This window comes from Sinocyclocheilus grahami, unplaced genomic scaffold, assembly GCF_001515645.1.
Source record: "Sinocyclocheilus grahami isolate Dianchi unplaced genomic scaffold, SAMN03320097.WGS_v1.1 scaffold1950.1, whole genome shotgun sequence".
NCBI lineage: Eukaryota > Metazoa > Chordata > Actinopteri > Cypriniformes > Cyprinidae > Sinocyclocheilus > Sinocyclocheilus grahami.
This window is the reverse complement of record NW_015507129.1, coordinates 31,327-46,889: the sequence shown is the minus strand read 5'-3', so window position 1 is coordinate 46,889 and position 15,563 is coordinate 31,327. Positions and strand designations below refer to the sequence as shown.

General features: G+C 36.5%; 2 protein-coding genes across 3 annotated transcripts in view; one reads left to right on the top strand and one right to left on the bottom strand.

Annotated features, from left to right (window-relative positions):
* The first annotated feature begins 283 nt into the window (after window positions 1-283).
* On the top strand, window positions 284-3,837 carry LOC107573458 (serine/threonine-protein kinase pim-2-like). Its single transcript, XM_016259889.1, has 7 exons — window positions 284-340; window positions 1,117-1,488; window positions 2,138-2,232; window positions 2,426-2,476; window positions 2,697-3,078; window positions 3,249-3,413; window positions 3,535-3,837. Exons 2-7 carry the CDS (start codon window positions 1,155-1,157, stop codon window positions 3,669-3,671), a joined length of 1,164 nt encoding a protein of 387 aa, XP_016115375.1. The 5' UTR covers window positions 284-340; window positions 1,117-1,154; the 3' UTR covers window positions 3,672-3,837.
* Window positions 3,838-8,068: 4,231 nt separating this feature from the next.
* Window positions 8,069-15,563, bottom strand: part of LOC107573465 (WD repeat-containing protein 5) — a 13,510-nt gene continuing 6,015 nt past the window's right edge. The window contains exons 4-15 of one of the 2 annotated variants that reach the window (XR_001607510.1): window positions 14,741-14,814; window positions 14,561-14,650; window positions 14,355-14,444; window positions 14,190-14,273; window positions 14,003-14,058; window positions 13,833-13,879; window positions 13,534-13,609; window positions 13,366-13,399; window positions 13,197-13,271; window positions 12,946-13,033; window positions 12,084-12,277; window positions 8,069-9,525 (exon numbers count right to left, since the gene is read on the bottom strand). Coding sequence is in view for 1 of the 2 variants with exons in the window: in XM_016259899.1 (XP_016115385.1) it covers window positions 12,177-12,277; window positions 12,946-13,033; window positions 13,197-13,271; window positions 13,366-13,399; window positions 13,534-13,609; window positions 13,833-13,879; window positions 14,003-14,058; window positions 14,190-14,273; window positions 14,355-14,444; window positions 14,561-14,650; window positions 14,741-14,814 (815 nt within the window). In the remaining variant the exon portion in view is untranslated. Of the gene's footprint in view, window positions 9,526-10,636; window positions 12,278-12,945; window positions 13,034-13,196; window positions 13,272-13,365; window positions 13,400-13,533; window positions 13,610-13,832; window positions 13,880-14,002; window positions 14,059-14,189; window positions 14,274-14,354; window positions 14,445-14,560; window positions 14,651-14,740; window positions 14,815-15,563 lie in introns of those variants that run through there. The other variant, XM_016259899.1, reaches the window with a different exon arrangement.

Sequence of the window (15,563 nt, the reverse complement as noted above, 5' to 3'; positions counted from 1 at the left end):
AATACATTAACATTAGGCTACTTTTAGCCTTTCCGTAGAGTTGGTTCACCCTCTGCCGATGGGCATTGTGTGAGTATCGATAAAATATTCTTCTTGATATACGATGCTTTGTGTCCCTTTAACTTAAATAAATAAATAAGTATAAGCATAAAAGCAAGTCCCCCATAATGCATTGTTTAAAAAAAATGCTTTGGAAAAAGAAGAACGATTCCATGACGTCACAGTGCCAGGAGTTGTGCCGTGTAGATGAACGCTGGTAGATTGAGTGATCACCAAGAAGATTATCACCTGAGAAAACACTCCAAGTTTGCCCATAGAGCGACTTTTACAACGCTTCAGTGTGAGCACAAGCTTTTCAAGCGATATGGAGAATAGACCAACAGGCAGTCTTTACATTTCAACTTAATTTTGTGAAATAAATATATAATATAGTAGTTGGAAAATATAATGTGAACAGGCATTGTTATAGGGGTTCATATCATTTGTGTAGGCTACATTGAAAGAACAAACGTTGCGATGATCATTTATTTATCTTTTCATAAACTATTTTCTGTAGTTTGTTTATCAGTGTAGTTGTACTTTGTAGCTGCAGTCCGTAACGTTTGGCGCTCTAGCGGTTAATAAACAGAACTGCGTGCGTCTTGCGGAAGAACATTGTAGCCGGAGCTACTTCTCTCTATTTATGTCTATGACGAATCACGCAGGTACTGGGCTACTCCGCAGCGGTACCTACCCGAACCAGTCTAAATAGTCCGAATATAAACACTTTACCGTAGTACCGTAGTGATTCAGCCCAAGCCAAAAACACGGTTTGGAAAATGGTTTCATGGTGTAATCGCTTAATATATAAATTTAGTAAATTTTGAACGCAAAAAAGTTACGGACTGCACCTTTAAGTTGTGTACAGCAGTGTTTACTACAAGCCTTTGGTGAAATGGAATACTACTCAGACTTCCAAGACTTCCTTTCTCCCCGCTAGCATGGTTGTTAGTTTTGGTGTTCAAAAATATATGTATATTTTTTCTTGAAGTCTAGCTTTAATATTTGACTTCTGAAATCTGTTGGTAATTTCTAACTCTTGTGTTTCTCTGTTTCATTTTTTTCTTTTGAAAAAAGGCAGAAGAAGAAAGGCATCAGTGGGTTTATTTAAAAGAATGTGGCAGACTGTAAAAAGTGCAACACAATACAATGAAGTGGGTCCTCTTCCACCACAGCCTAACACAAATTTAGTGGGCCCTCAGCCAGATCCATCTGTTCTCAAGCCAGTGGCTCAACAGGTTCCAACCGATCCTCAATCAGATCAATCCAAACTTAAATCAATGGCTCTGCAGGATCCAGATGATCCTCATCCGGGTCCATCTGTCCTCATGCCCACGGCTCTGCAGAATCCAGTTGTTCCTCGTACATTGCCACCTTGGCCTGTCCAGAGTGCTTTCAGGCGAAGAAGACGCATTGGAGATCCAGTTCCATACATCCCTCCAGCTACTCGTAAATGTTTTTCTGCTTGCATTTCTTGTTCTTGCACATATTAGTTTTTACACCTGTGTCTAGTTAAATATTTCAAAGTGAAGTGAGTGACGTGACATGTGACCCATACTCGGAATTAGTGCTCTGCATTTACCCATCCAAAGTGCACACACACAGCAGTGAACACACACAAACCGTGAACACACACCCGGAGCAGTGGGCAGCCAGTTATGCTGCGGCGCCCGGGGAGCAGTTGGGGGTTCACGGGGGTATTGAAGGTGGGAGAGAGCGCTGTACATTCACTCCCCCCACCTACAATTCCTGCCGGTACGAGACTCGAACCCACAACCTTTGGGTTATGAGTCCGACTCTCTAACCATTAGGCCACGACTTCCCACACATTTGTTTACACATTTGTTGTATGTCAGATACCTGATACCTCATTCCAGATATAACTGATAAATATAGTACTTGATCCAAGTATTATTTTTTTCCTAGATTACTTGATTAGAACTTGATTATCATGCCCTTTACTTTTACATAACATCATCCATATTTAGTCTCCAGGTAGCTGATTTGTACTAGATGTGTTTATTTTGTCTGCCAATTCACACCCACTACTGCTACTGAAGTCCATGTAAATTAACATGCTCTTTTTGTATTTTTGCAGTTCCATTTGGTGAACTTTATGAATGGGGAAGGTTAATTGGAAAAGGAGGCAATGGCTCTGTGTATGAGGGGATCCGGAAATCTGATGGCCAGAAGGTACAATCACTTTTGCTGTATTCACCAAATATGCCAAATATGATGAGTGCTTTAATCAAAACATGTTTTAAATAATTACAAAAATTGTGTTAATGAGAATATTCAGTCTTTAATATAAATTAATTAATTAATATGATTGATTTACCCATGCTTTTTACCCTTTTTTGTTTATCCTTTTTTTATTATTTTGCAGGTCGCCATCAAATTTATTCCAAAGAGGACAAGTGACAATAATATAAAAATTGTAAGTTGGCAAAACTTTATAAATATATCTAAATGAATCAAATTTATCTAAATACAAGTTTGTGAGAAAATCAAAATCTGCTTTTCCACCACTGACCCGAGCTCGTGGAAACATTACTGGAACCGTTCTTTATTGTTCTTAGAGCTGTTCAGCCCGATGGTGGAAAAGCGGCTAAACATACCCATAGTGAACTAACTTTTTATTGATTTTGTTTTTCTAGCTTGGATGTTTTGAGCCAGTGTTTGAAGAAGTGGCTATAAATCTGGTGATGAAACAGCCCCCACTAAGTCAGTACATAGTGTATATGCTGGAATGGTTTGAAGAGGAAGATGATTACATCCTCATCCTGGAGTATCCATGTTCCTGCAAGAGTTTGCGCAGATTCCTCAATGACAACAGGCCACGACTAAATGAATCACTGGCATGTGGCCTGATGATCCAAGCAGTCCTCGGAGCAAAGCACTGTCTTGACCGGGAGGTCTTCCATTGCAGCATCAAAGAAGACAACATGCTGGTCAATACATCGACGATGGAACTCAAATTAATAGACTTTGGTGGCAGTTGCCTCGTCAATCCTTCTGGCTTTGAAAATGGACATTTAGGTGAGTTGGCTTTTTGTCTTAACGCTTACAATAAGCTCTAATAAGATTTCAGTCTCCTGTGTACTGATTTAATGATCATATGATGTGTTTACTATTTATAAGAATAGATATGTAAAAACAGAAAAATAAAATGCTTGTTCAATGTAAAAATCTCTTGCTTCAATGAACAGGAGGTTGCCGCCCACCTGAGTACCCAAGTGAATATCACGCAGGCCCAGCAACAGTCTGGAGTCTGGGCGCCGTGCTTTACTCAATGGTCACTGGAAATAAGCCTTTTAAGACTGCATTTGACAGAATGATAGCCAATGTGACGATCGACCACACATTATCCAGAGGTAAGTGAACTGATAACTACCAGTAACACAAAGACTATAGAATTGTTAAACAAATTTTCATACATCTCAACGTTAGCGTGACATACGTAACTAACCAGCTCTCTTGTGAAAACTTGACCAGAATGCCAGGATTTGATAAACCGGTGCCTGACTCGTGATCCTGCAGAGAGAGCAACTTTAGAGGAGATCTTACAGCATGAATGGTTTCAACAGGGACAAATGGCAGGAGTAGCTCAGGAGTCAGGTAGTGTAACATAGGGAAGGCAGAAGAGAAATCCACAATTATTTTTATGAAAAAGCAAGCAGTGCTTTAATTTTTCTTTACATTTATTAATTTGGAAGATGCTCCAAATCAGCCCCAGTGAGGAAAAACAGCACAAACCATTCAGCACTTCTTCAGAGGGTCAAGTTTAGTTAAACATTAAGCAGCAAAATTGGTGCACAAAAAAGGAAAAGCAAATTACTATAGCAAATAGAAAAAACTCTGAATAGCTAATCAAAAAAGAAGAAAAGTCATTGAGGAAGTCTGAAATCATAAATCTAGTTAAATTATTGGATGGGATTTCCTTAATAAATCATAAATTTTTTTTTTTGCTTGTTTCTCGATCAGAAGGAAAGACATGAGTGGTTTTACGATTATGATTGACCAAAGGGTAATAGAAACAGTTAGTGATTTTTAATTTTTAGGTGTTATTTTGGATTCTCAATTAAAATTCGATGTGCATGTAAAGAGGCTTTGTAAAACCATCAGAACAAACCTGAATTGCTTTTATATTATTTTAAAATAATTAAAAGCCTTACCATGGACTGTGGCTGCACATTAGCCATTGGCTATAAGCCTGAATGTAGAGCATCTGCAATGTTATTCTGCATTGTCCCTGCTAAAAAATAAATATAATAAGTTATAAAGTTAGGTCTAACAAGAATATTCAGATACAGAAATGTAATTAAGTGTGAAATAACACTGCAAAGTGTTTACTGTATAAATTAAATATAGATTAATCTTTGCTAAAGCTGTTTTGTTGTTGCCAGATATGTATAGGTTGCTGTCACTTTAAGACTGAATGTACAGACATAATAATATGCATTTGATTTTTTTCTAATTACCTTCTCTTCAAGACATAACCGATTGTGTTTATGAGAAAACTTGACTAGAATTTTGAGGTAATTTAGTATGTGTCCCAGGGCCGGCCCTAACCAATTTGGTGCCCTAGGCAAGATTTTAGCTGGTGCCCCTTGCATCGCAGCCAATTCAACCATCGATCATTCACACAGAAACTGCATAGCTTTATGACATAGAACAAATTACATATGAAATAAATAAGACGGTTGCACAATAAATAAATAAATAAACTGAATAAATCAATTAACTCAGCTAGCAATTTAAATTAGAGAACTTTATCGTCCAAAGGCAGCTACAATACTAACATTTAAATCTTAATTTCTTCATTTCAAACATTCATAAATTTAGGGATGCACAGATCTTAATTTTTTTTCTTGCAGACAATTGTTTTTATCATGCTGATAATTTTGTTTAGTTATTTTAGTTAGTTAACATTATCATCTAACGTTTAAAGTTGGAAATACATTTTAACAATCATCAACTCTTTCAAGTATGACTTTTATAAACCAGTTTTAATGAATGTAAATGAAAATATTATTTAGTTCAAATAAATGTACATTCTTTATTGTCACTATAGCCTATACAGAAGTATCAAAGTGAAAGTCTTGGATGCATTTATGTTGTGACAGGAAATACCAGAATCCACTGCATAGTATTCATGTAATGCACAGTATTCTCATAATTTACATTACTTCACAAAATGCACAAGAACATAATATACAGAATATGTTCACAATTCATAATATGTTTTAAACGGCAATGATGCTTTCAACAGTTGCTGTTACAGTATAAGTTACAAAACAGTGAATGAGTATGTTATGAAAAGCATGGTAAAAAGGCTTTACATTGCTAAAGTTGACAGTGCAGTGATTGACAGCGAGCTTGTAAAATGGCATTGGTCATTGTCAGATACAGTACATTTAGTACTGTACATTATTTGCTGGGGGAAAATATGAACTAATCAAAGCAAATATGATCCAATTGAAGACTGTAAATGTATGTAGATAACCAGGTCCTGTAATGATTGGGCTAAATCAAGAAAACTTACCGCAAGTATCCTGATTACAACGATGATTGATGATGATGATGAAATCATTCGTCTGCTATTCCTAAGAAATCATCTCAACAATGTAGTGTAGCAGCAGATAAATACTGATAAAATAATAAAAAAAAAATCTTTATATATCTTTTTATGTCATTAAAATGAAATTGGAAGCCGCTAACAGATGCTCACATCCACACTGGCAAGGCAACACTGTCACTGACGTCTTCACTGCCAGGTCAAGAAGCTGTCAATCAAAAACTCAGTAGCCAATGAGAACACACTGCTGCTAGCCCAGCCCCCACGAGAGATTTGCATCAGAATGGCGAACGAAAACTTCAGAAGCGTAAATTAAATCTTTAGAAGCGTAAATGAAAACTTTAGAAGCGTAAATGAAATCTTTAGAAGTGTAAATGAAATCTTTAGAAGCGTAAATGAAATCTTTAGAAGTGTAAATGAAAACTCTGGAAGCGCATTTGTAAGTACAGATCAGCTAATGAAAGAAGAGAAAACAGTTGCAAAACATGCAGTGCATTAAAAACAAAGTCAAAGATTTTGCCTGCATTTAATTTTTTTTTCAGTTTCAAAGACATTTTCAGTTTCAATTTATATTTTCATAAGTTTCTTGAAAAATTACATTCATTTTAATTGGCACAAATGTAATCCCCCCCCCCAAAATTATTATTATTATTCCAATTTATGGCCGATGGTCAATCAGTGCATCTCTGCTCAATTTCAAATATTAAACTGCTTTTATTTTGGTGGTTTCCCAGCAAATAAATAAATGTGCTGCATGTTTCAGAGTGATGCGCTGCCGCTGCGTGTCATGGGCTGCGCTCGAACATATTACACGCTTCACTCCGAACTGCAGCGCATTGGTATTTTTATATTAAATCGCAACCTTCGCGATATGACTGGCATTAAGCTATATCATACGATATCGATTATATTTCGATAATATAGTGCACCCCTAATTAAAATAATAATAAACATATACAGTGGTGTGAAAAAGTGTTGGCCCCCTTCCTGATTTCTTATTTTTTTGCATGTTTGTCACACTTTAATGTTTCAGATCATCAAACAAATTTAAATATTAGTAAAAGAGAACACAAGATGCACTTTTTAAATGAAGGTTTTTATTAAGGGAAAACAAAATCCAAAACTACATGGCCTTGTGTGAAAAAGTGTTTGCCCGGGGGCCAACACTTTTTCACACCACTGTATATATGTGTATATATATATATATAACAAAAAAATTAAAATAAAACTTATTTGGGCACCCCTAGCATTTGCCTATTTCACCTATGCGACAGGCCGATGTTGTGCCCATTTTCGACTCCCTGCCAAATTATTACCCCCCTCGTTGAAATCGCTACCTGATTGCCTAATCCTAACCCCTCCCCCACACCTAACCCTAAACCTACTGATGTGTCCGCTCAAGCGCAAGGAGAAATTGTGTTCACATGCTTTCTGAAACGTGACTCTCTGCGTTCTCATCAATAAACAGTTTACAAAACATTCAGATTTAAAACTGAATTTATGAAGTTCTTGTGTAGCAGGCTATGTAGTTCACCAGTATGTCTATATGAAATAGTATGCTATGTGCCGTGCATAGAGTCCATTATATAAATTGGGCAGAATTCTAGTTTTTAGTTAGGCCTATATTTGAGTAATGTATCTGCTCACATTTGACTGTCCCCCTAAACAAGAAGTTTGTTCATTCAAAAACCCTCGGTCCCACAAAGATTGATATGATTAAAATTACATTGCATAATTATACAGTGGGTACGGAAAGTATTCAGACCCTCTTCAATTTCTCACTCTGTTATATTGCAGCCATTTGCTAAAATCATTTAATTTTTTTTCCTCAATGTACACACAGCACCCCATATTGACAGAAAAACACAGAATTGTTGACATTTTTGCAGATTTATTAAAAAAGAAAAACATGCCCAGTTTTTCTTTTTTAATAAATCTGCAAAAATGTCAACAATTCTGTGTTTTTCTGTCAATATGGGGTGCTGTGTGTACATTAATGAGGAAAAAAAATTAACTTAAATGATTTTAGCAAATGGCTGCAATATAACAGAGTGAAAAATTTAAGAGGGTCCTGAATACTTTCCGTACCCACTGTATATATACAGTAAGCTATATTGTAGTAAGCTACTTCTACTTAAGTAAACCTTGTAGCGTACTATTCAAAATACTACATTGTATTGTAGTTTAACTACTTTAAATTGTGAGCAGCTCGTGGCTTGACAAATTACACTTTGAAAGGAGACAAAGAACGAGATCCACCTTATTTCACCAGTGTCCTTATTTCCTGTGGAATAATGTAAATTCAGCCGGTTATGATCACGTAATAAACCCTTTCTATAAACCTAGATACCAATGTGTCGAAACAACGTTGTGTTTCACACCTTAAACACAGTACATTTTTAACTATATCGACTGTATAAATTCATGGATGACATTATGCTGGATACAGGTAAAAAAAAAAAAATCTTTATTGAGTCACAGGTCATGTCCAAAGTGACTAAATGCAATACAGATAGAATTCCTCATGCGGCGGCCCTTGTCATCACTGCAGTGCACTTGAAATCCGGTCAAGAACAGAGAGTCCAGAGGCAGAGGATGCATTAATGCCAAACCATCATCCACATCGAGCAGGAAAAATAAAAAGTACTCTTAAAGTACTATCACCTACTTGAGACAGTTAATAAGACCACAGAACAGAGGTAAACGTATCAAAGAACAGAGAAGCTGCAAGTATGTACAAAGTGTCAGATACAGAAACATCTCAAGGCTCTAAATACATCCAGACTGCTTTTGGTCACAAGATAAAAGGTTATAGTATATCCACTTCACAGCAACACTCCTCCTTGCATAAGTTGTGTAATTGAAACCACATCATAATTAGAAACTAAATGCGTTTTACCAGATTGTGCTGGTAAGAATGGTTTTTGTATCTCAGAATGAACATTTGTTGCTTGTGTAATTGAAGTCTACTAGAAACCTTTTCTTTTAAGTGATACTTTCTCTAAAAGGTCTGACCAAGGTGCTGTTCCATCCAGATATATTGTAGTTTTATTTTTCATAAGCACCAAAACTGATATGAACAGAGGTGTTACAGGTAGTTACAACTGTAGGAATAAAGTGAAGTTTTGGCATACATTATGTCTGCGACTGCTATAGGGTTATATAACAAAAGAGAATGTTTTATTGATAGCACTGCCTAGACGACATTGAGCCACTGAAAACCATATTTGATGTCTGACAACTAGCTTAGCAACTATAACACAATGAATTGTTTTAATTGCTGATATAATAGTTGCATTTTTGTGCTGTACAGAAATAAACATGAAATAGTGGACGTTCAAAACACCCTTCTGCCAGACAACACATTTCATACATAGAGGTTTCATTTGACATTGGTAAGTCAAGGTAAGTCTTTGAGGCGTTCACAACTGAGAAGTTGGAAAAACCTCTTTTCGGCCAAATAAATGGAGTGAAGCTGCAAACTGCTCATATAACTGCCACAAATACAGGCAGAGAAATTGTAATACTCCAAACATTTGTTAAAATGGCCACTTAAAATGTGCCCAAGGCATTCTGCTGGCATCAGGAAGTGTGCAAACCACTGATAGACAGATAGATGTCATTCTACAAAACTTACAGGAAAAAAACCCCCAAAAGACAGGAACACTCGTTGTCCTAATACGTCTGTGGAGTTCAAACAAAGCTGCCTAAATTTACAGATTGGTTAAAAGTTTTGCTGGATGCTTAAACTGATGAACGAGAGCTGGCGGCAAGGCAGAGAGAAAGTGACTGCTTTAGTTCACGTGAGCGGAGAGCTGTGTTAGGAGAGGGTACTGTATGTCGGGCTAGTGCGCTTTCGCCAGTCCTCTTGCTGAGCCCTGATGTCAGTGTGAATGGTCTAGCGTGACCTTTCAAATGAAAAACAAAAAAAGTCTCTTCCCCCCCACACAAAATGAATAGTACAAAATTAACAAAATAATAAAGTAAAATAAGCTGGAGGCTTAGCAGTCGCTCTTCCAAAGTTTGATGGTTTTGTCATTTTCTAGTGCTGCTGATGCAATGATGTTTTCTGTGGGATGACATGCGGTTGAGATCACCACATCTACAAAAAAAACAAAAACAGGACAAAATGATTTTCTCACAACATTAGAAGTGCGCACACACACATATGTACGTAAGTGTGTGTATAAATTAAACGGCAACAATCAACTATGAAGTAAAATAGAATAAATGAATGACAAAAAGTATGACCGAAATAAATCTGTCAAATTTCATACTGCTCAGCTGGAACGATTCGCAGGAAGTGTTCAAACTGTAGGGCTTCAAATAGTCCATGTGACATCAGTGGTTCAACCATAATTTTATGAAGCTGTAAGAATTCTTTTTATGCGCAAAAGTAATTAAGGTTAATTTTTTTTCCTCAATGTACACACAGCACCCCATATTGACAGAAAAACACAGAATTGTTGACATTTTTGCAGATTTATTAAAAAAGAAAAACATGCCCAGTTTTTCTTTTTTAATAAATCTGCAAAAATGTCAACAATTCTGTGTTTTTCTGTCAATATGGGGTGCTGTGTGTATATTAATGAGGAAAAAAAATTTACTTAAATGATTTTAGCAAATGGCTGCAATATAACAGAGTGAAAAATTTAAGAGGGTCTGAATACTTTCCGTACCCACTGTAAGCTACTTCTACTTAAGTAAACCTTGTAGCGTACAACTATTCAAAATACTACATTGTATTGTAGTTTAACTACTTTAAATTGTGAGCAGCTCGTGGCTTGACAAATTACACTTTGAAAGGAGACAAAGAACGAGATCCACCTTATTTCACCAGTGTCCTTATTTCCTGTGGAATAATGTAAATTCAGCCGGTTATGATCACGTAATAAACCCTTTCTATAAACCTAGATACCAATGTGTCGAAACAACGTTGTGTTTCACACCTTAAACACAGTACATTTTTAACTATATCGACTGTATAAATTCATGGATGACATTATGCTGGATACAGGTAAAAAAAAAAAAATCTTTATTGAGTCACAGGTCATGTCCAAAGTGACTAAATGCAATACAGATAGAATTCCTCATGCGGCGGCCCTTGTCATCACTGCAGTGCACTTGAAATCCGGTCAAGAACAGAGAGTCCAGAGGCAGAGGATGCATTAATGCCAAACCATCATCCACATCGAGCAGGAAAAATAAAAAGTACTCTTAAAGTACTATCACCTACTTGAGACAGTTAATAAGACCACAGAACAGAGGTAAACGTATCAAAGAACAGAGAAGCTGCAAGTATGTACAAAGTGTCAGATACAGAAACATCTCAAGGCTCTAAATACATCCAGACTGCTTTTGGTCACAAGATAAAAGGTTATAGTATATCCACTTCACAGCAACACTCCTCCTTGCATAAGTTGTGTAATTGAAACCACATCATAATTAGAAACTAAATGCGTTTTACCAGATTGTGCTGGTAAGAATGGTTTTTGTATCTCAGAATGAACATTTGTTGCTTGTGTAATTGAAGTCTACTAGAAACCTTTTCTTTTAAGTGATACTTTCTCTAAAAGGTCTGACCAAGGTGCTGTTCCATCCAGATATATTGTAGTTTTATTTTTCATAAGCACCAAAACTGATATGAACAGAGGTGTTACAGGTAGTTACAACTGTAGGAATAAAGTGAAGTTTTGGCATACATTATGTCTGCGACTGCTATAGGGTTATATAACAAAAGAGAATGTTTTATTGATAGCACTGCCTAGACGACATTGAGCCACTGAAAACCATATTTGATGTCTGACAACTAGCTTAGCAACTATAACACAATGAATTGTTTTAATTGCTGATATAATAGTTGCATTTTTGTGCTGTACAGAAATAAACATGAAATAGTGGACGTTCAAAACACCCTTCTGCCAGACAACACATTTCATACATAGAGGTTTCATTTGACATTGGTAAGTCAAGGTAAGTCTTTGAGGCGTTCACAACTGAGAAGTTGGAAAAACCTCTTTTCGGCCAAATAAATGGAGTGAAGCTGCAAACTGCTCATATAACTGCCACAAATACAGGCAGAGAAATTGTAATACTCCAAACATTTGTTAAAATGGCCACTTAAAATGTGCCCAAGGCATTCTGCTGGCATCAGGAAGTGTGCAAACCACTGATAGACAGATAGATGTCATTCTACAAAACTTACAGGAAAAAAACCCCCAAAAGACAGGAACACTCGTTGTCCTAATACGTCTGTGGAGTTCAAACAAAGCTGCCTAAATTTACAGATTGGTTAAAAGTTTTGCTGGATGCTTAAACTGATGAACGAGAGCTGGCGGCAAGGCAGAGAGAAAGTGACTGCTTTAGTTCACGTGAGCGGAGAGCTGTGTTAGGAGAGGGTACTGTATGTCGGGCTAGTGCGCTTTCGCCAGTCCTCTTGATGTCAGTGTGAATGGTCTAGCGTGACCTTTCAAATGAAAAACAAAAAAAGTCTCTTCCCCCCCACACAAAATGAATAGTACAAAATTAACAAAATAATAAAGTAAAATAAGCTGGAGGCTTAGCAGTCGCTCTTCCAAAGTTTGATGGTTTTGTCATTTTCTAGTGCTGCTGATGCAATGATGTTTTCTGTGGGATGACATGCGGTTGAGATCACCACATCTACAAAAAAAACAAAAACAGGACAAAATGATTTTCTCACAACATTAGAAGTGCGCACACACACATATGTACGTAAGTGTGTGTATAAATTAAACGGCAACAATCAACTATGAAGTAAAATAGAATAAATGAATGACAAAAAGTATGACCGAAATAAATCTGTCAAATTTCATACTGCTCAGCTGGAACGATTCGCAGGAAGTGTTCAAACTGTAGGGCTTCAAATAGTCCATGTGACATCAGTGGTTCAACCATAATTTTATGAAGCTGTAAGAATTCTTTTTATGCGCAAAAGTAATTAAGGCAGCGGACTGTCCCAGGAGAGAAAAATCATTATTTCTGTATTCTTTGCGCACAAAGTAGCTTCATAAAATTATGGTTGAACCAACTAATGTCATATGGGCTATAGGTTGTTTAATGATGGGTGGTTGTTTAACGATGCCCTTACTACGTTTCTGTGCTTTGACCGTGGTAGTACCCTTGCTGTCTATGGAGGGTCAGAGAGCTCTCGGATTTCATCAAAATGATCTTAATTTGTGTTCCGAAGATGAACGCAGGCCTTACGGGTTTGGAACGACATGAGGGTGAGTAATTAATGACAATTTTTATTTTTGGGTGAACTATCCCTTTAAGCTTCCAGAGTTAAAATTCCAACTTCTTGTTCCTACCTGTGTGCCCCTGTAGTTTCTGTACGATCTCCTTGGTCTGAAGGTTCCAAATATAGACCATGTTGTCCTCTGAGCCGGAGACAATCCACTTAAGAGAAAGCAAAATCTTTAAAACCTTTTCCACCAAAATGTGGAAATTTCAGTGAACACTTTTGTGAAAAAAAACCAACACACGTAAATGAGTATGCTCAATGTCAGTGTTTAGTGTGATGTGCTTAGCAGCTGATTATTATAGTGTAGTTCCAACATACCTTTCCACCAGTGACAGAGAAATTAGCAAATATGCAGTACTTCTCGTTTTTATGACCGGTATATGTTTTCAAACACTAAACAAGAAAAAAAAATCATATTGTTATACACAGATTAAGCATTATTCTTATGAATTAAAACAATGCCCCAACTAAACAGAAAAAATCTTACCTTTCCCTTGCTGTAGTCCCAAAGCTTCAAAGTGCTAAAACACAAAGGGAATGCAAGTGTCTTTTCAAAGGCCATGGATAAATAGAAATTATTTCATTACTATGTTTTATTTATTTATTTTTTTAAAGAATGAGCAGCGTAAAAGGTTTAGAATAGGCTCTGACTCACTTATCCAGAGTGGCAGCCAGGATGTATTTGCCATTGGGGGAGAACTTCACAAATGACACAGGTGGGTTGTCATCATCTAATAAAAAATTTGCACATGTATACATTTTAATCCCTCTTTATTCTTTAAATCTCTTTATTCCTATTTAAGATGTCATATGTTTTGTTGTTTTACTAGTATTTCTTGGATAAATGTTATGCATGTTTGATAAGAACAAGTTTCATAAACACTTTAGAGGTACAAACGGCTGCTTTTGAAACTGGTCTGAACAAGTACTTTTGTGTAAGACTGGTCAACTTACCAATCAGTGTTTTAAGGCACTGCCCTGATGCCGTGTCCCATATACGGCTGTTTAAAAGTCACATATAAGCATGTATGGTTGTTAGTTATACATCCCTGACATATTTATACACTCTTTCCAAAAAAAAAAAAAAAAAATCAACAACATTCTCAAAGCCAAAGTCCACTCACCAAAGTCCATCATAACTGCTGGAAACAATCAATGAGCCATCTCTGTTGAAATGAACCTAAAACAAAGCAACAAATAAACATTTACAATTCAAAAAGGAAAAGATCATTTAAAATATATCACCCACCACTGTACACAGTTGTGAATGGGATTATTTGATCTTCATAGGTCAATTATAAAAGCACTCACTGCAGAGACAGGGTCTGAGTGCGCTGGCAGCGTCTTGAGACATTTTCCTGTTTTAACATCCCAAATCCTCACACTCTCGTCAAACTGCCAGAGATAATAATTAGCATGTTTGTTTGCCTGAATTAGCAAGACGGTGAAATGACAAATGATTGTGAATGGACTTACAGATCCAGATACGATGAGGTTGGACTGAGGGTTGAAGTTACAGCAAAATACATAGTTGCTGTGACCCTTCAGTGTCTTTAAACACTTCCCCTGGTGATATAAAGAAACAGAATAAGAAAAATCCCTGAATATCATAAATTGTGCTGTAATATTTTATATAAATTTGATATTCATAAGTTAAGCTTTGGCTTGTGCTGTTGACTTACAGAGCTCACATCCCAAATTTTCAGTGTCTTGTCATCGGAAGCTGAGACCAGGAGGTTTGAGTCAGAGGACCAGGCCACATCCGAGATGCCCTGCAGGTGATTGAAAACCAGGTCACATTAGACACCTCGTAAAGTAAAAGCAGCGCTACTCTGAAATGATGGATCTTTTCAGGAACTCACCAGTTTGTGTCCAGATATCGTCTTTTCAAACTTGCCATCATATGCACCCCATATTTTGATCAGCTTATCAGCAGCTGGATGAAAGAACACAAAAACCAAAATGTATAGCTTTTCTTTCACAACACAGCTATTGATCTATATCAGAGTTTCTCAAAGGGGGGCTTCGTGAGTTCATTAAAAAATAATGAATCATAATTTAAATTAAATAAAACAGGGCTGCCGTCAAAATAAAACTGAAATTGCCATATGGCAAGTGTGATTATCAAATTGCGAAAGGCTGTGATTTAGTCTGATGTGCTGCGTGTTTGAGTTAAGTGCAGCACTGTGTTCATTTACAGTGTGGTGTGGTGGTTTGCAGTAAATGCTGCTCCATACAAACTCCATCGCTGCATGTTAGTAACATCAATAGCATGCATTTTGGAACTCGGCATGCATCAGGACCACTTTATTTTCACATTTGGATAATTTTCAACATTTTTGTGGACAGGTTTTAAGCATTTTGGGAATTTGTAAACTAAACACAGACTTAAAGGTCCATGCAATTGTTTTCTAAAGTAAAATCTTGGAGGTTTAACGTTTGAAAGGTAAGAATTTAGGATATATTAGTATTGTATCTTTTAGTGTAAAATAAAATAATTATAATTATCAGATATAATTTAATATTCAAGTGCAATTGTATTATTACAATAGAAATAATATAAAAACAACTTTATGATTCTTATCACTGAAGGTGGTTTTAGTTTCCAAATGCATCAGAGTGGGGTCGCTTGTTCTTTTTGACCAAATTCTGCAGCCCTATATATATATATATATATATATATAC